The following is a 20,334-nucleotide window of genomic DNA, read 5'->3' on the forward strand; positions in this document are numbered from 1 at the left end:
AAATCACATGACTTTTTGAGCCTCTGCATTTGCATCTTTTTATAATAGCAGATTAGCCTGAACCTTAATCAAAGTGGGGCTTGTATCTGGTCTCTTTAGTTCCCTGATTACTTCCTTTTAATTGTGATATGTTCTTCAGGTTGCATTGTGAGTACTACAAGGTCAGGGATTTTGTTTGTTCCCTGCTGGACCCTCAGCCCTTAGAGAGTGTCTACACCGTAGTAGATGTTCAAGGAATAATTGTTGGAAGAATTAGGCAATAAACAGGAGTGAATAAGAAGGAAACATCTAAGATTGGGACTGTGGAGGGAAATTTCATACAGATGGGCCCTGGATTAGGGCACTCAAACTGTGGTCACTGACTAAAAACTGGCTTCCTATTGATGAGGGCCCCCAAAGCCCCCTTCATGTCACTGTTGCGTAGGCTGTAGATGAAGGGGTTCAGCATGGGAGTGACCACGGTGTACATCACCGCAGCGGCTGTGTCCTTCTGGGCCGTGTGGGAGGACATTGGGCTGAAATAAACCCCAATGAGTGTCCCGTAGAATAGGGACACCACCGACAGATGAGAGCCACAGGTGGAGAAAGCTTTCTGCTTGCCTCTGGTGGAAGGGATCCTCAGCACCGTAGCAAAGATGCATGTGTAAGAGACCAAGATGCCCACAAAGGGTATGATGGTCGGTAGGGCGCCCAAGGTATATACCATTGCATTATTGAGAAAGATGTCAGAGCAGGCCAACTTCAGCAGAGGGCTGAGGTCACAAAAGAAATGGGGAACCCGGTTGTGGGTGCAGAATGAGAGGCGAGTCAGTAATACAGTGTGGGTTAGGGCATTCCCGAAGGCTGCAGTCCAGGATGCAGCCACCAGGAATCCACAGAGCTGTGGCGTTACAGATGTGGTGTAGTGCAGAGGGTGACAGATGGCCACATAGCGGTCATAGGCCATGGCAGCCAGCAGGAAGCTATCGATGCCAGCAAACCAGATGAAGAAGAACATCTGGGTCAGGCAGCCCGCATAAGGGATCCCTTTGTGTCCTGATACGTGGTTGGCTAGCATCTTGGGAATGGTGGTGGAGGTGAAGCAAATGTCCACAAAGGCCAAGTTAGCCAGGAAGAAGTACATGGGCGTGTGGAGTCGGGGGTCAGTGGCAATAGCCAGGATGATGAGCAGGTTTCCCAGCCCTGTGACCAGGTACATAGTCAGGAAGATTATGAACAGCAGCTGCTGTTGCTTGGGGTTCTCTGAAAGGCCCAGGAGCAGGAACTCAGTGACTGACGTGAGATTTGCGTCTTCCATGGCCATCCTGGATCAATCAGAAAGGAAACCCAAGGGTTGTCCAGGGTCCTGATATGGACAGCCCTTGCACTGCACCCAAATTTCATCCTCTCTTGTTAGTTCAGACATTCATTAATTCTTACCACTCTTTCCTGCAACAGGACCCCACCCACCCACCCTCCCACCTGTTTGCTGCAACATTTCCATCAGTGAACACAGCATTCATTCTCCACAACCCACCTGCAGGCTGGGTGGACAGCTGCCACACACTCAGACCATTTCTCACCCTCAATCCCTACACCTCTATGCCGCAGGGTGTCATCTGGGTACAGTAGCAAGCTCCTCCTGTACATGGGGTAATATGAAATGTGGGCATTAACACCCCCCAGGAGTGACTTATAGTCAGCAAACAACATGTCCTTGTTGGGTGGCTCCCTTGGCTTCATCACTCCTCAGTAGGGCCATTCTGGAGTGGTTTTTTTTGTGGGGGATCCATAGAAGGATCACCCCTCAGCTACTCATCTGAGTCTGCTCATATGTCTCTCACTTTCCCAAAGCTCATTGGATCTCCTGGGATCACCTCCTAAACATACTATCTGTACTCAAGTCCTTGATTCAGACAGGACCTGCTTTGGGGAGAATCCAAAGTAAGGCTCAAGGATTCCAGAATTTCTTCCATCTTTGAGAGAATCCCTTCTTTATCTCAAATAGCTCTCCAGCTTCTGCCCCCTTTCTTTGCTTCCCTGAAACTCAATAATGCTCAAAAATATTGCCTGTCCTTGCATGTCAAGAGCAACCATGACTTGCTATCGCCACTTCATGGCTAGGATGCAGCCAGTATGTGCCAGTACAGCTGTCCATTGCTAAAATCTGGAAATATTTGGCACAGGCTACACAATACCTTGATAGTACTTCCAAAGAATAGTAAAATTAACTGACAACACAAATTATAACATGAGCTCAATATTTCAAGTTCATTGTGGTTGAAGGTTGCAATGAGCTTTGATACACCAGCCACATCTGGAAGTTTTTGTAAAACTTTTGCCAGTTTGGCTATCGTCACTGTGAGCAGCTTGGCCTTGTGCTTACAAAGTGTTCTGCCCTATAGAAGGGGGACCAATTTGTCAGTATTCTCAAAGCTGAGGTTGGCTCTGGTTTTAGCTAGTTAAGGTTTTCTTCAGTGTTTACATTTGTGCATTATAATTTTTGCATAAGTGCGCAATGTTTGGATAATGATCAAGTTTACAATAAAACATTAAAGGAAAGGATCCAGAATGAAAAGGCACAGAGCTTGGATAAGCTTTTTAATGTTCCTATTAAATATCATGAGCAGGGGGCCCTGGGTGGCTCAGTTGGTTAAGTGTCTGTGTTAGGCTTAGATCCTTATCCTGGGGTTCTGTGATAGAGCCCTGTATTGGGCTCCCTACTCCGGGTGGAGTGAGCTTCTCTCTCTCCCTCTGCCCTCCCCCGCTTGCTCTCCCTCTCAAATAAATAATAAATAAAATCTTATGAAAAAATAAGTATCATGAATAGTACTCTGCTGAAATTTGTGGGAGAATAGAGGAGGAATGATATTCATAGTGAATTGAAGCCCTGCAACATCCGATGCGGGAAGAAGTCCTAACAACCTAGAACAGTTTTGCTTCTGTGTAAAGCTCACTGTAAAATGTGAAAAGTAATATATATTTTTGGCAAATGATTATTTAACAGTATAAATATGGTAGTTTATAGTAACAGGTGAAAGAAATACTGGATCCAAATACTGCTCACAAGCTGTTCACTGAGGTTGGAAATGTTGATACCTAATGATTTCATGTGAATAGCAATCATGCTCAGTTCACTGGGGGTTCAAAGAAAATTTGTAATAGTCAATGACGAAAGACCAAAAGAATATATGTCACACTAAAAAACATTAGAATAATAAAAAGTTCCAGGAAAAAATTGTGTTATGTCAAAGTATGTTGGTAAAGCAGACATAAAGCATATAGAAAGCAATACGCCTTTTAACATACTCTGATATATGGTTGAAGTAACTGAGACTTTGCAGATATGAAATAATTGGTAAAACATCAAAAACCATAATATCAATATGGACATGACACCGCCATTCAGACTCATGGATTTGCTTGTGGAAAAACCGATTTCCTGAAAAGAGAAATCAGCTTGGTGAACAATTACTCCACTAGGGAAAACCTCAACCATGATCTAGTGTCACTGAAGTTGTTTCAGTAATTTATTTTAAAAAGTGAAGTTCACTGATATAATGTAAGTCCATAATTTGGGGCAAAATATGCAGAATTTTCTGGATGTTTCAATTTGGTATCATTCAAGTCTCTTTGTTCAGCTTTTTCTGGATGATACAGGAAAGATACAACTAAAACAGAGCACTTTAAATATGCCTCTTAAAACTTTACAAAATGCACCGTGTGTCCATTAAACATACAGAGAATAAATCATTGGCCTGAAGAGCTGGGGATCAAAGTAGTGAAAATTGGAAGTGTACTTGGACACAAATGGACAACCTGAGGAGCTGAGTCTCCAAGGAATAGCCTGGAAATTGTGTCGGGTCTCGTAAATGTACCGTTTCACTTGCTTGTTGATTTGTTGATCATCTATGGAGCATCTTCAATGTGGCATTCCCCAAGGTGTGGATGGGAATTCTGAGATGACAGCAAACTCAGGGACCCCCTCCTGACCCTGCACATCCACCACAGAAGAGTTCTCTAGAAGGTATGTAGTGAGATAGGTTCAAGGACGTTTGGAACGATTAGTGCTCATCCACACAATAGGGGTGCATACATCCAACAGCACACTCTTACTCAGTGGACATTTTTATAGTCACAGAAATGGAAGACATGTGGAACTGCTCTCACCAACCTGGATGAATTTCAAAAGCATGAACAGAAGAAAGGATGTGCATAGAAGGATAGAAGGGTGTGCATCAAATCATGTTGCTCAGGTAAAGTCTAGAGGCATGCACACAATTCTATGGATCCTTCGTGGATATGTCCCATGTAGTGAAGGTGCAAAAATGTGTATGGGAGTGAACAACACTAGTGATAGGATGTTTGTTCTCTCAGAGCTAGAGGAAGGAGGGAGACGGAGGAAGGGGTGTGACACAGGCAGTATGGGAGCATGGGAACAGAGGGGGGATGTAAACAGATGTTTTGCTTCTTAATCTGGATGATGAATACAAGCCAGACTCCAGCTTGAAGTATGATCTATGCTTTTTGAGTGCCTGCAATAACACACACACACACACACACACACACACACACAGGTCCTCACCACCCTCAGGAACTCATAGGAGAGAGTCCAGATGGGTGGATAAGTAAATGATGGATTCTACCTCATTCCCTGGCCAAGGTCACTATGTCCCTTGAGGTCCCATCCCAAGTTTGCACACACACCTCTTGGTGCTCCTGCTTTGCTGAACTTACCCTGGCTCCCAGAGACCCTGTGTCAAGCCCCGCCCAGCATTTACCCCCAAATCTTTCTGCCTTCTGTGCCCAGGCTGAGCACTGGCCCTGGTGACCCCCAGGCACCTGGGCCAGAGATGTGGTCGGCGGCCTCCTCTGCTTCCTCCTACGCCCTGCATCCCTATGGTTCTACCTGAACTTCCTCTTCTTTGTCTCCTCCCAGTAACCCCACCCCAGCCCCAGCTTCTCATCTCACCACTCTTCACTTCTCTGGGTGCTTTGAGGCCAGGATTCTTCTTCTGGTTGAGCCTCCATAATGGCCACCACCACTGTGAAATGACCTGCCTCTCCCTTGCTGAGAAGCCTGCACTGGCTCCCCATCACCTGCTGGTAATAGTTAACATTTCTTACACACCTCCTGCACACTACACACCATGGAAAACAGTTTGATGTAATTGTCTTACTTAATCCTCCAGAGAGGCCCTTTTACCTCCACTTCTAGAATGAGGAAGCCTTGGGAAGAACACCAACTACACACCTCGCAGTGTTTCTTGTTCCAAAGCTCTTCAAGCTCTGTTGTGAGGACCCAGAAGCTGGAACCTTTGAGCAGGGCTTACACTCCCAGGATGCTTCCTGTTTTGGTTTGTTTTCATTAGACAGACAGATGAACTGAGCCCAGAGAGGCAACATCACTTCCCTGAGGTCACAGAGCAGGCCTGGCTGGAGACTCCAGGGCCCCCTGCTTGCTGTTTATTTACCTTCTCTATCCCCCTCTCTTCCTACTCATCTATGAAATTGTCCTCTCTGGCCGTGGAGATATGTGGCCAAAGGTGAGCCAGCTTTGGCTGAGAGAGCGCTGTGGGCCACATGTGATGTAGAGGCAAGTCTTTGGGCTCGAAGGAAGAAGCTCGAGAACCTGACAGAGCCAGATTTACCCCTCTATCCCACTCCTCGGACCTAGTCCCTCGTGCCTTGTTAAGGCACCTGCTAATTGTCTGCCCCACACTCTGTCCCTGTTGGCCTACCTCTTTGGGGAGGAGGGCGACCTCAGCTAGCCCTGGGCTTTTCCCTCTATCCCTGGGCTGGGGGTGTCAGGAGCTCTGGGCCGCATTGAAGTGACCTTCGCTGTAGGGCCCGTGCGCAGTTGATTCCCTGAGCTCTGCTGGAGCTGCCTCACCATTGGGCTATGTCCATGGCCTCCCATTGTGGGCTCAATAGCCTACTGACGATTATTTCTTAATTAACATGACAGTCATACGACACAGATTTAACCCTTTAAAGGCAAGCATGTCAATGACATGCAGCATATTCATAATTTAGTGCAGCCACCAGCTCTCCCTAGTTCCAGAACATTTTTACCACCACAGAAGGAAGCCCTGTTCTTGTCAGCAAGCATTTCCCCCACCTCTCCTAGTTTTAGGCCACCCCCAGTCTGTTTTCTGCCTATGGATTTATCCATTCTGGCATTTCATAGACATGGAATCATATAGTGTGTGGTCTTTTGTGGTCTTTTGTGTCTGGCTTCTTTCACTTAGCATGATATTTTCAAGGTTCAACCATGGTGTAGTATGTGTTGGAACTCTGTTCCTTTTTACGGCTTAGTAGTATTCCCTTGCGTTTTTTTTTTTTTTTGAAGATTTTATTTATTTATCCATGAGAGACACAGGGACAGAGAGAGAGAGGCAGAGACAGGCAGAGGGAGAAGCAGGCTCCATGCAGGGAGCCTGACGTGGGACTTGATCCCAGGTCTCCAGGATCATGCTCTGGGCTGAAGTTGGCGCTAAACCACTGAGCCACCCGGGCTGCCCTAGTAGTATTCCTTTGTACAGAAGTGTTTGTCCATTCACCATGGACATTTGGGCTGTTGCCACATTTTGGCTGCTGTGAATAGTGCTGCTATGAACATCTGTGTACTGGTATCTCTTCGGGAGCCTGTTTAAAGTCTTTTCAGAACATCCCTACGTGCAGAGTGGCTGAGTCATGCAGCAATTCTATGTTTAAACTTTTGAGGAACTGCCGATGTATTTTCCACCACGGTTCCACCATTTTATCTTCCCTCCAGCAGTGCACAAGGGTTCCAATTTCTCCCCATCTCACCAACGCTTGTTGTTCATCCTTTTTACGATGGCCACTGTGTGGTGTGAATTGTTGCCTCACTGTTGTTTTGACTTGCACTTCTTTTCAAGAATAATCAAGTTGAACATCTTTTCACGTTCTAAATACTTTAGAGCTTGCATATCTACTGGTAAAATAGATTCAGGCACATACTCCTGCTGTATGAATATTTATATAAAAGTATTTAAAATATTGCACCACTATATAGTGTTATGTTTATAGTTTAGAGTATTCTAAAACACTCCCCCCAGATAGAACTTAAAAAGAGAAGCTCTTAGGCTGAAATAGACTCTTAGTTACTTCAAATAACACTTCCCCTTTACTTTTATTTTTTAAATATTTTATTTATTTATTCCTGAGAGACACATAGAGAGAGGCAGAGACATAGGCAGAGGGAGAAATAGGCTTCCCGCAGGGAGCCTGATGGGGACTCGATTCCAGGACTCTGGGATTAAGACCATAGCCAAAGGCAGACGCTCAACCACTGAGCACACAGGTGCCCCTCTTCCCTTTATTCTTCTTAAATGCTCTTTATTTTGAAACAATTTTAGACACATAAAAGTCACAAACATTGGTGAAAGGATCCTTCACTTCAGTCTTTACTCAGATTCTCCCAATAAAAGCATTTTATAATTACATATCAAACATATTAAAATATAATTATATATTACATTAGATATATAATTATAGATTTATATGTATTAAAAGTACATAATCATGGTACATTTATAAAAATGAGGACATTGAAGTAGCACGATACTGTTAACCACATATCTTTATTTGGGTGGAGAGAATTCACCACTGTTTATATGCACTCAATTTTTGAAATGCTTTATGAAATTTTGTCAATTGTAGAGATTCATGTAATTATCACCATAGTCAGGACACTTAAACGTACCATCTCAAAGAAACTCCCCGTGCCTCCCTTTGTAGTCAACACTCCCCTCCCTAACCTTTGGCAACTATAATCTGGTCAGTAAAGTAATTCTGATGTTTCAAGAAAGTCATGTGTATACAGTATGTGACCTTTTGAGACTGGCAAATCTTTTACTCAACATAATACCTTTGAGAACCACCCAGGTTTTCACTTGTATAAATAGTCCATTCCTGGGATGCCTGGATGGCTCTGTTGGTTAATGTCTGTCTTCTGCTCAGGTCGTGATCCTAGGGTCCTGGAATCAAGCCCAGGTACAGGTCCTCACTCAGCTGGGAGCCTGCTCCTCCCTCTCCTTCTGACCATCCACCAATCTGCTCTTGCTCATCCTCTCAAATGAATAGTGGAGAAATCTTTTTTAAAAATCAGCCCACTCTTTTTCATTGCTGAGTAGTGTTCCATCCTATGGCTGGACCACTGTTTGGTTACACATTCACCAGTAGAAGGACACTTAGGATGTTTCAGCTTCCGGTTAGAGCAAGTAAAATTGATATGGATATTCATGTACATAAGTCTTTGTTTCTCGAGGGTAAAACTCAGGAGTGAGACTGCTGGGTTATATGATAAGTGTAAGTTTAACCTGATAAGGCACTGTCAAACTATTTTTGAGAGTGGCCTCACTGTTTTGCATCCCCACCAGTAATGTATGTAAGTCCTGGTTCGCAGCACTTGGTAATGTTATTTTTAAAGATTTTATTTTATTTATTCATGAGAGACACAGAGAGAGGCAGAGACACAGGCAGAGGGAGGCGTAGGCTCTATGCAGGAGCTGGATGTGGGACTTGATCCCGTAGCCCCGGGATCATGACCTGAGTCTCCCAGGTGTCCCTGTATTGTCGGTATTTTTATTTTAGCCATTCTGATAGGTGTGTCATGGTATCTCCTTCATAGCTTTAATTTGCATTTCCCTAACGGCTAACGATGTTGAACATCTGTTCACCTGCGTCTTTATCATCTGTATATCCACTTTGGTGAAGTGTTCATGTATGCGAGTCTTCTGTCCATTCTCTAATTACTGTTACCTTAAAAGTATTTGGAAGGTAAAAATTAATCTACATAAAGTCCTGAGATCTCCCTACATGCAGGGCCACTACAGAGATAACTCCCCAGTGTGGAGCATGTGGTGGAGCACCATTGTCACTGCTGCCTGTGTGAATGGCGCCCCCTGAGGCTGGTGTGGTGTGCACCACCTGCTCCACTGTTCCTAGTAGCCTGATTCTCACTGGAGCCACTTGCCTGCCCCACACTAACAATAGCTGATGCTCATCTATTATTTTGGGGTGGGATGTAGTCCCTCACTTCCCTCACTTCCTTGGTAACAGCATCCCTTACAACCTTACTCCTGTGGACCTTGCCAGTCTCTTCTATAGCCAGTTCTTATCTCTAATCTATCCTAAAATCATGCTTTCTCAAGCCTTAGGGCCATTGCATACATGGTCCCTCTGCTGGAAAGCTACCGTGGACTAATGACTCTTTATGCTCTGCTCTCCATGCCATGTTCAAGCCTCTTTTCTAGGATACTTTTCCTTCGCTGCTCATCAGCCCCCAAAACCCTCTCTTTGACCCATCTTTAAACACTCAGGCTGGAAGGTGTCTGTGTCCAGCTATGTGTTTCTAACCCAGACCTGAACTTCTCAAGAGCAGAGTCTGGGACTGAGCATTCTCTGCTACCTCAACACTATTCAGCCTAAGACTGGACAGAGAGAGCCAGCAGGGAAAGATGGGACTCTTGTGGAAATAATAGGCATGCATTTAAAGAGAATTTTGACAGCTAATATTCAGAGTTTTGCAATGGAATAATAGGAATTATGATTTGGATTAGAAGACCAGACAAGAAGTCAAACTCTCCCTTTTGCATATGACATGATACTGTATGTAGAAAACCCAAAAGACTCCACCCCAAGATTGCTAGAACTCATACAGCAGTTCGGCATCATGGCAGGATACAAAATCAATGCTCAGGAATCAGTGGCATTTCTCTACACTAACAATGAGACTGAAGAAAGAGAAATTAAGGAGTCAATCCCATTTACAATTGCACCCAAAAGCATGAGATACCTAGTAATAAACCTAACCAAAGAGGTAAGGGATGTATACTCTTAAAACTACAGAACACTTCTGAAAGAAATTGAGGAAGACACAAAGAAATGGAAAAATATTCCATGCTCATGGATTGGAAGAATTTATATTGTGAAAATGCCAAGGCTACCCAGGGAAATTTACACATTTAATGAAATCCCTATCAAAATACCATGGACTTTCTTCAGAGTGTTGGAACAAATCATCTTAAGATTTGTGTGGAATCATGGGATCCCTGGGTGGCGCAGCGGTTTGGCGCCTGCCTTTGGCCCAGTGCGCGATCCTGGAGACCCGGGATCGAATCCCACATCAGGCTCCCTGTGCATGGAGCCTGCTTCTCCCTCTGCCTATGTCTCTGCCTCTCTCTCTCTCTCTCTGTGACTATCATAAGAAACTAAAAAAAAAAAAAAAAAAAAAAAAAAGATTTGTGTGGAATCAGAAAAGGCCCCGAATAGCCAGGGGAATATTGAAAAGGAAAACCAGAGCTGGGGGGCATCACAATGCCAGATTTCAGGTTGTCCTACAAAGCTGTGGTCATCAAGACAGTGTGGTACTGACACAGAAACAGACACATAGATCAGTGGAACATAATAGAGAATCCAGAAATGGACCCTCAACTCTATGGTTAACTAATATTCGACAAAGCAGGAAAGACTATCCACTGGAAAAAGGACAGTCTCTTCAATAAATGGTGCTGGGAAAATTGGACATTCACATGCAGAAGAATGAAACTAGACCATGCTTTTATACCATACACAAAGATAAACTCAAAATGGATGAAAGATCTAAATATGAGACAAGATTCCATCAAAATCCTAGAGGAGAACACAGGCAACACCCTTTTTGAACTTGGCCACAGCAACTTCTTGCAAGATACATTTATGAAGGCAAGGGAAACAAAAGCAAAAATGAATTATTGGAAGTTAATCAAGATTAAAAGCTTCTGCACAGCCCAAGAAACAGTCAACAAAAGTAAAAGACAACCTACAGAATGGGAGAAGATATTTGCAAATGACCTATCAGATAAAGGGCTAGTATCCAAGATCTATAAAGAACTTATGAAACTCAACAGCAAAGAAACAAACAATCCAATCATGAAATGGGCAAAAGACATGAACAGAAATTTCACCAAAGAAGACATAGACTTGGCCAACAAGCACATGAGAAAATGCTCCGCATCACTGGCCATCTGGGAAATACAAATCAAAACCACAATGAGATACCACCTCACACCAGTGAGAATGGGGAAAATTAACAAGGCAGGAAACCTCAAATGTTGGAGAGGATGTGGAGAAAGGGGAACTCTCTTGCACTGTTGGTGGGAATGTGAACTGGTGCAGCCACTCTGGAAAACTGTGGAGGTTCCTCAAAGAGTTAAAAATAGACCTGCCCTACAACCCAGCAATTGCACTGCTGGGGATTTACCCCAAAGATACAGGTGCAGTGAAATGCCGGGACACCTGCACCCCAATGTTTCTAGCAGCAATGTCCACAATAGCCGAACTGTGGAAGGAGCCTCGGTGTCTATCGAAAGATGAATGGATAAAGAAGACGTGGTTTATGTATACAATGGAATATCACTCAGCCATTAGAAATGACAAATACCCACCATTTGCTTCAACGTGGATGGAACTGGAGGGTATTATGCTGAGTGAAGTAAGTCAATCGGAGAAAGACAAACATTATATGTTCTCATTCATTTGGGGAATATAAAAAATAGTGAAAGGGAATAAAGGGTAAAGGAGAGAAAATGAATGAAAATATCAGTGAGGGTGACAGAACATGAGAGACTCCTAACTCTGGGAAACCAACAAAGGGTAGTGGAAAGGGAAGTGGGCGGGGGGGTTGGGGTGACGGGCACTGACAGGGGCACTTGACGGATGCGCACTGGGTGATATGCTACATGTTGGCAAATTGAACTCAAAAAAAAAAAAAAAAAAAAAAAAAAAACTTTAAAAAAGAAGACCAAAAAAAAAAAAAAAAAGAAGACCAGACAAGAACAGGTTTATCATTCTCATGCAGCTGTTTGGTCATTTCCTTTCTTTCTTTCTTTCTTTCTTTCTTTCTTTCTTTCTTTCTTTCTTTCTTTCTTTCTTTCTTTCTTTCTTCCTTCCTTCCTTCCTTCCTTCCTTCCTTCCTTCCTTCCTTATTACTGAGCACCTACTATGTGTCAAAGCCCTGGGCCAGAGGAGGAAAGACAGCTTCTTTGCTCCTCATCATTTCACCCTTGAATGGAGAAGACAGACAGAAATCCAATAATCGCACAAATGATGTTTGTGGATATGATGTGACATGGTCTACAAAGCATGTGATGCTAGTGTGAGGGCAATGGGAGCCTGAGTTGGGGTTAAAGAAAGCTTCCCTGAGGACGTGGTCTCAGCTGAGATAGGAAGGAAGAAAGGGAGTGGAGTTGGCCAATGTAGGGAGGGAAAAGTGACTGAGTCCACGGGAAGAGCTGGTGTGAAGGCAGGAGGCTGAACAGGACTTCCCTGGGCACCTGCACTCTAGAGGTCCTATCCTGCCTCATAGCAAACATTGTAACAAGCCACACACAGAAAGTGTATTTCTTCCTATGTTAAAAAAAAGGAAAAGTATAGAAAATCACTCTGCTTTTGAAATTATTTAGGTGTCTTGAAAATTATTGCACGTTTTGCTGATTTGGGGTCTATGGGGATTCTTGCAAACGGAGAACAACTAACCCAGAGATAACTTCTAAATGTAATGACATTTGGAGGGGGGATGCTAAGGTTAACGATTAATGAAGTCGATATTATGCTGGTTTAAGAAGACATTCATTTCCTCCAAGTGTTTATTACACTTGATCTTAGCCAAAAGGCCGAGAAGCGATCCTCCAAGTGTTTATTTTGATTTTTGCAGCCTTGCGTTTATGTTTTCAAACATCAGAGTGTGTGAGTTTTAATGTTTTCTTCCAGGTCTTGAACGTTTTCAGACTTGTAGAAAACCTTCTGGCGCGTTGATGAACTGGCTCCCCGATCGTCCATAAGGGGAAGTGCATCCTGCGAGGACGCGGGGTTAGGCCCAAGTCAGCCCTAGGGACGCTGGGTGGTTCAATGGTTGAGCCTCTGTCTTTGGCTCAGGGTGTGATCCTGGATGCCCAGGATCAAGTCCCATATCAGGTTCCCCTCAGGGAGCCTGCTTCTCCCTCTGCCTGTGTCTCTGCCTCTCTCTTTGTGTGTCTCTCATGAATAAGTAAATAAAATCTTAAAAAAAAAAAAAAGTCAACCCTCAAGCCACTGATGGCCTCCCAGTTCCACAAACCCTTCTCTCTTGGTTGTCCCTGCTCCATGAAACAAAAACTCCAGCTAGAAAGAAGGGTCTTTCTTCCGTACACATTCTTGTCGTGCCTCTCTGCTTTTGCAAATTACGTTCTCTATCCATTTTTTTACTTATTTATTTCTAGTTTGAGGAATCATTGGCATATGACAAATGACAATATTTAGAGTGCACAATTTGATAAATTCTTTCATGTGTATATATGTATGCTCTTAAATAATTTATAATAATAATTTTAAATATATAAAATACAAATAATATAAGATTAAAATAATAATTTCAAACTCACAGAAGAGTTGCAAGAATATTACAAAGAATTCTTTCATGTCCTTCTACTTTGACCAATTGTTCACCTTTATTTTTCACATTTGTTTTATAGCTCCATCTCTGAATAGAAATGTACTTTTTCCCTGAACCACTTGAGGGTAACTTGCAGATATCCTGCCCTTCTACCCTTAAATAGTTTATATGCATTTCCTAAGAACACAGCATTCTCTTATGTAACCACAGCAAATTTATGCAATTCAAGAAATTCATCACTGACACATTTCATTATCTAATAGCTAGTCTGGATTCCGATGTCTCTAATTGTCCCTGCATGACTATGATTTATAGTAGTTTTCTCCTCTGAACCAGCCTCCAGAAGGTAGAAGTGGGATCAGATGCATCTATTACTAGTCCAGGATCTAGCATGCATTTCTAGTTATCATGTTTCCTTTGTGTCCTTACATAAAGGCTAGCCTCTCAGCTTTTCTTGCTCTTTCATGACATTTAAACACATATTTAATTTTTTATTATAAATTTTCCTAATGGATATAAACATTGAGAAAGCTTTACGACAAACTCTGATATGCCAGTCACCTAGGTTCCATGGTTCCCAAACTTGCAACATTGGCATGTTTGAAGAATCCAGGTGGATTTTTATATAGACTCTCTCTCCATGTGGGTTACCAGATGTTTCTTCATGATTAGACTCAAGTTGTATGGTTTAGCAGGAAACAGTCCCCTTAGGGCATCATTTTAGGAAGTGCACAATGCTGTTTCTTTCTCCCTCTCTAGGGACCCAAAAGTCTCATGTTCAGGTGTTTCTGGGGAGGCCAACGGATGAGGTGTCCTGAGGAAGAGGTAGCAAAGGCTGCTTGGGCAGGTGGTTTTGTGGGCAGAGGGTGTATAGGCTGCAACGTGCCGGGGCCAGAGAGGGTGTGGTGCTTCCCAGGGCGTGAGGAGGGACGTAGTCCCGTTCTCTTCTCACATTCCCCTGTTTCTCTGGGTTGCTGCCTCCTCACTTTCTAGCTGGCTTCCAATGAGTTTCTTCTACCCTGAGTGCCTCAGAAGGCTCAGAAGGTTAGAAGGAGGTAGATTCAGAGACAAGTGGCTGTCATAATGCTGGCAGTTCTCTTGGTTGCATCAGCAGGCCTCCTTTGGTTGGTATTTTCCAGACTTGGATGAAACCCTCTTGGCCTCATGGGCTCCTCTGCCTGCCACTTGACTCTCTTCCTTTCCCAGTGAGTCTGCATGCACAGCCTCCACTTTCTCATTCAATCATCAAACACTTATTGAGCATCTCATTTTGGGGGTACTCCTAAACTGTGACCAGACGCTCTGATGATCAGCATAAGCCCCCCTCCTCTGTCTTACCTGCTGCAGAGATGTGAAGAAACAATATGGTAGACAGGGGAACCCAGATGGCACATGAGAAAATACAAGGATCCTCAATCTACCAAATATGTAGAGCTGGAAGCCATTACGACATCCCCTCTCACCCTCATCACCCCAGGTGAACGTAAATCTAGCAACAAAAAGACTTTTTCAGGATGTAGAATAAAGAAACCCTTATGCACAGCTGACAGAGAGCAAATTGGTAAGATCACTTAAGAGAATAAGTTGACAATGTCTGGAAAGGTTGATAACGCACATGTTCTAAAATTTAGTAATTCTTAGCTTTATAGTACAGAGATATAGGGCATATAGATGAGCCCTATGGGAAGCGTAGGGTATATACTTCTGTGTGAGCACATGAGAAAGTGTGATCAGGAATGTACGTGGTGGGTAAGCAAAATATGGTGCATCCATACAGTGGAATATTACATGGCCCTACAAAGGAAGGGCATTCTGACCCAGGCCACAACATGAATGAAACTTGAGGACGTTATGCTAAACGCAATAAGCCAGGCACAAAAGGACAAATACTGTATGATTTCACTCATGTAAAGTCCCTAGAGGAGTCAAAGTCAGAGACAGGAAATAGATGGTGATAGTGAGGGTATGAGGAGTCAGTGTTTAATGGGGACAGAGTTGCAGTTTTACAAGATGTAGAGAGTTCTGGATATGGATAGTGGTGAAGGTCATACAATAGTGTAAATGTATTTAATGCCACTGAACTGGACACTTAAAAGTGGTTCAGATGTCGTGTGTATTTTACCACAATACGAAATTTGGAAAACAAATTAAGAACAACACTTCTCATAGTAAGGGAAAATTGGAAAATACTTAGACGTCCATCACCAGCAACATGGACAAAGACAGGAGGGTATATTTCTACCATAAAATATCATATCACTCTGGAAGCAATAAAGCAAGAGGCGCATGTATTGACAGATATGAATCAATCATTTTTCCAAGATTTCATTTATTTATTTGAGAGAGAAAAGAGAGAGAGGACAGAGAGAAAATGAGTGGAGGGAGGTGCAGAGGGAGAAGCAGACTCCTCAAGGAGCAGAGAGCCCAACTCAGGACTTCATTCCAGGACCCTGAGGTCATGACTTGAGCCAAAGGCAGACACTTAACCAACTAAGCCACCCAGGTGCCCCAACAGATATGGATCTTAAAAATATGATTCTAAACTAAATCCAGCAAGATGCAGAAGGATGTGTAGAGTGACTTTATTTACATAAAAATTTAAAAACTCAGGGATCCCTGGGTGGCGCAGCGGTTTGGCGCCTGCCTTTGGCCCAGGGCGCGATCCTGGAGACCCGGGATCGAATCCCACGTCGGGCTCCCGGTGCATGGAGCCTGCTTCTCCCTCTGCCTGTGTCTCTGCCTCTCTCTCTCTCTCTCTGTGACTATCATGAATAAATAAAATCTTTAAAAAAAAAAAGTGCATCATTAAAATTTAAAAACTCATAAGGACATGAAAAATGCTGTATTTAGAATAGTGGTCACAGTAGAGGAGAGAAATAGTGGGACAGGAGAAGGTTCACACGGAGTTTCAATTGTCAATATGATGCTTTATTTCTTAAGGTAGGTGATATTTGTTGTATTATAAACAATACTTTAAATTTTTTTCTTTTGACCTTTATTACTACTTTTTTGAGGTATACCTTGTGTAGTAAATGATGTATATGTGAATGTAGAGTTTAAGGAGTTTGGACAATATGTATGGCCTGTAAAGCTATTACCACAATCAAGATACTGAACATTTTTGGAATGCCTGAAATCCAAATACTTCTCTTTTTATTTCTCTCCCTCTCTGTGTCTGTCTCTGTCTTTCTTTGTTTCTGCCTCTCACTCTCTCTCTCTCTGTATCTCTGTCTCAGTTTCTGTATGTCTCTGCATCTGTGTCTCTCTGTCTCCATTTCTCTCCCTGTCTCTGTATCTGTACTGGTCTCTGTCTCTGCCTGTCTCTCTCATACACTCTTGATAAGGTTTCTGGTTCCTGTGCTCCATTCCTAAAGAATAATGTGGGAACGAGTAGAGTAGACTCACTGGCCTGTATCTTGGTTCTGTTCCCAGTGTTCAGGGTGATGTCACCCTTTGGGGCTTTCCCTGGTGGATATTCTCCAGGACTTCCAGGCTCCCTGATATTCCTCCCATCCTCAAGGCAGAGTCTGGGAGCTGTCCACCCCTCCCCTTAACCTCCTCACATCAATGGCCAATAGGTCACCACCTCCTGCTGCTCTTTCCTCCTAAAATGTCCCTCCTTCCTGTCCCCTACTCTCCTCTCCAGTCCCCTGCCTCTCTGCTCTCTCAACTAGTCTGTGCCCTCATCAGCCACTCTTATGTCTCCTCTTTCTCTCCTGTCTCCTGGACAATCTCTAAAGTAACCTTGTAACCAAGTCCAAGCTCCCTGCAGGACAGGCCAGTAAATGGAGAGGCAAGATGTTGGGGTAGGAAAGTGACTTTATTTATTAAACCAGGAACCTGAGGATGGTAGACTACTGTCCCAAAGAGCCATCTCCCTGGACACGAAATTTGAGCTTCTTTTATATTAGCAAAAGGAAGAAACGGGGATGTTGGAGTTGAAAGTAGACTGACATCCCAGGAAGGTTATGAGATTTCTTTCTTCTTGGTCAATAGATCCTTGCATACAGGAATCTGGTCATATTGTTCCCGAAAATAGCAAATCTAGCACAGTCATTTTTGTACATCCTTTCTTATCTCCTCAAGTGAGGTAGGTTTGGGATAAAAAAAAGCAGTTTTTGCACATCTCAGCTACAAGCAAAATTCCTTTGATGATTAACATGCCTACATGCAGGGCTCATCAGAAGTTTCTCAGTTACAGGTCATAGCAGCAAGGGAACCAGAAGCAAGGAGTTGGACATTCTCCATTTCTCCCTCACCCTCCTTCTTGCTGGCAACCTTGCAAATAGCTCTTCCTACTGACAGCTCACCTGTACAGAGGGCTCACTATGTGAGTGATTCTACGCACATGACTGTATCTGATTCTCAAGGCACCTACTGCTACTCCTCTTCTCTAGGAGGAAGACTTTGAGGTGCCAGGAGGTCAAATGGCTCAGATCTACTTGCTTCCAAGGCCCACTTCTAGAAACCAACACAACATAGACATTAGCATGGCTTACACACATAAAGACTTTCTGGTCCCATTCATACAATTTGAAGACTAACTAGTCAAAACTCAGAGAGTGAAAGTCACTTGCCCAAGGTCACATAATGGGTCTGACTATCTCCAGAACTCCTGCTCTTTCTTTCTGTTCTCAGTTGTTCTGCTTCTCTCTGCAGTTACCTGGCAGATGAGCTGTGACATCAGGCATTAAGCCCAGGGCAGGCCATATACCTCTGCCTTCTGGATTTGGAGGTATCTATTAAGTGGTGAGCTAGATTGCATGGAGAATGGGGTCTGGAGCTGTAAGTGATAGGGAGGTGAGTCTTCAATCCCTTGGGAAGGGGCTTTAGTGCTCATACTCCGATTCCATTACCCTGGGCTGAGATTGAGTGCTTTGTTAGGAACCCAGATGCCAAATAATTGTCTGCCTTAAACGGAACCCCTGCTAGAAGAGGCCTCTTGGGGAAAGCGAGCAATACTCATCATTTCTTTCTTTTTGTCCTGTGGATTCTTTTCAAGAAACTTTCTTTTTTTTCTTAAAGATTTTTTATTTATTTATTCATGAGAGAGAGAAAGAGAGAGAGAGAGAGAGAGAGGAAGAGAGAGAGGCAGAGACACAGGCAGAGGGAGAAGCAGGCTCCATGCCGGGAGCCCGATGTGGGACTTGATCCCGGGACTCCAGGATGGTGCCCTAGGCCAAAGGCAGGCACCAAACCGCTGAGCCACCCAGGGATCCCCTCAAGAAACTTTCTTTAAGCCACTTGTCCATTATGTGAAGGGTGGTCTAGTGAAATCTCAATTCAAGTCATTCATACACTTTACCAAGCACGCAATCTCCTATAACACAAATTAAGACATATATATATTTGAAATAGATATTTATGTATAAACATATATGTATTTTTCTATAAAAAAGGAAATGATCTCTTGAGGAAAAAGTGGACATTTCTCTCTTGAAATTATTTTGTTGAGTATATTGCCTATTTAACCCTTAACTGGATACTTTGAGCATCAATAGACTTTCTCATTAAGCTAAAAAGAAAAAAAAAGTTAAAAAGCAAAGACATAAATGACTTCCACTGGATTTTTTAAATATGAGAATGAGTCTTTATTACTAAAGTGAATTTTTGGGTTTTTTTTGTTGTTGTTCAACTTATTTCAAAATAGTTACAGATACACACGTTTCAAAATGATAGACACACACACACACAGAAAGAGAGAGAGAGAGAGGCAGAGACACAGGCAGAGGGAGAAGCAGGCTCCATGCCAGGAGCCTGACACGGGACTCGATCCCAGGACTCCAGGATCGTGCCCTGGGCCAAAGGCAGGCGCCAAACCGCTGAGCCACCCAAGGATCCCCCTTTGCCAACACTTTAATCTCAGACTTCTGGCCTCCAAAGATGCAAGAAAATACGTTTCTGTTGTTTAAATGACCCAGTCTACGATACTTTATTCAGTTAGCCCTAGCAAACCAATAAAGTGTAGAATACCATTGTATGGGTGTATTGGTATTTGTTCAATCATTCATGTATTGAAGGACATTTGAACAGTTTCCAAGTTTTGGTTATTACATATAAAGCGACTCTGAATATTTATGTGCAGGGATTTTTGTGTGGGGGGGCTGCATTGTCGTTTTTATAAATGCTAAAGCCAATATTAGTGAAACTGATGTAACATTTCATTTGCTAGTTATTTCTTTAAACATGTATTGATTTCAATTTTGTGGTTTTACTTTGGTGCCTTGGAGCAAAACTCTTCTCTTTTTTCATTTTGTTTTCATTCCTAGATCTCAATTATTTCCAGAAGCTCCTGGGATGCTGCAGAGTGCTGGTGGGTAGTTCTGGCTTTGACGCTTGAAGAAAGAAATAAGGGCCTGGTTAGATTCCCCAGGGGTGAAATATGCCTCTGGAAAACTTTGGGAATGATCCACTTGACTGAGAAACACTAGCGTCCCCTAGCGCTTGGTTTGTAATACACAACAAGGAAGAGGGTGAATGAGGTTGAGCAACAAATTCCTCTACAACACTTGTTTGTATCTTCTTGATGAATTGATCCTTTTATCATTATGAAATGTCCTCCTTTATCTCTGATAATTCTCCTTGCTTTCAAGTCTGCTTTTTCTGATATTGATATAGACGCCCCAATTTTCTTATGATTAGTATTTTCATCATTTGCTTTCCATACTTTTATAAGAAATCCATAGCCAAAGAAATTTGAATGGCCAGTAAACAATGAAAAGATGCCCACCCTCACTAGAAATTGGGAAGGTTGGAAGTAAAGCAACAAAGATATGTAATTTTACTTCATGAAATTGTCAAATTTGAAGTTTTATCATTCAAATGTTGGTGACATGGCTGGGAAGATGACCACTCTCCTCCATGGGTGGCAATATTTTCAGGATACTTTGGCAATATCTATTCAAACAAAAATGTGT

At 43.0% G+C, this 20,334-nt stretch overlaps 1 protein-coding gene across 1 annotated transcript; it reads right to left on the minus strand.

Moving 5' to 3' along the window:
* Positions 1-355: 355 nt before the first annotated feature.
* On the minus strand, positions 356-1,297 carry OR1AB3 (olfactory receptor family 1 subfamily AB member 3). Its single transcript, NM_001388647.1, is given in 1 exon segment — positions 356-1,297. A coding segment is annotated over 1 exon segment (942 nt).
* Positions 1,298-20,334: the final 19,037 nt, after the last annotated feature.

Source organism: Canis lupus, chromosome 20 (genome assembly GCF_011100685.1).
Source record: "Canis lupus familiaris isolate Mischka breed German Shepherd chromosome 20, alternate assembly UU_Cfam_GSD_1.0, whole genome shotgun sequence".
Lineage (NCBI taxonomy): Eukaryota > Metazoa > Chordata > Mammalia > Carnivora > Canidae > Canis > Canis lupus.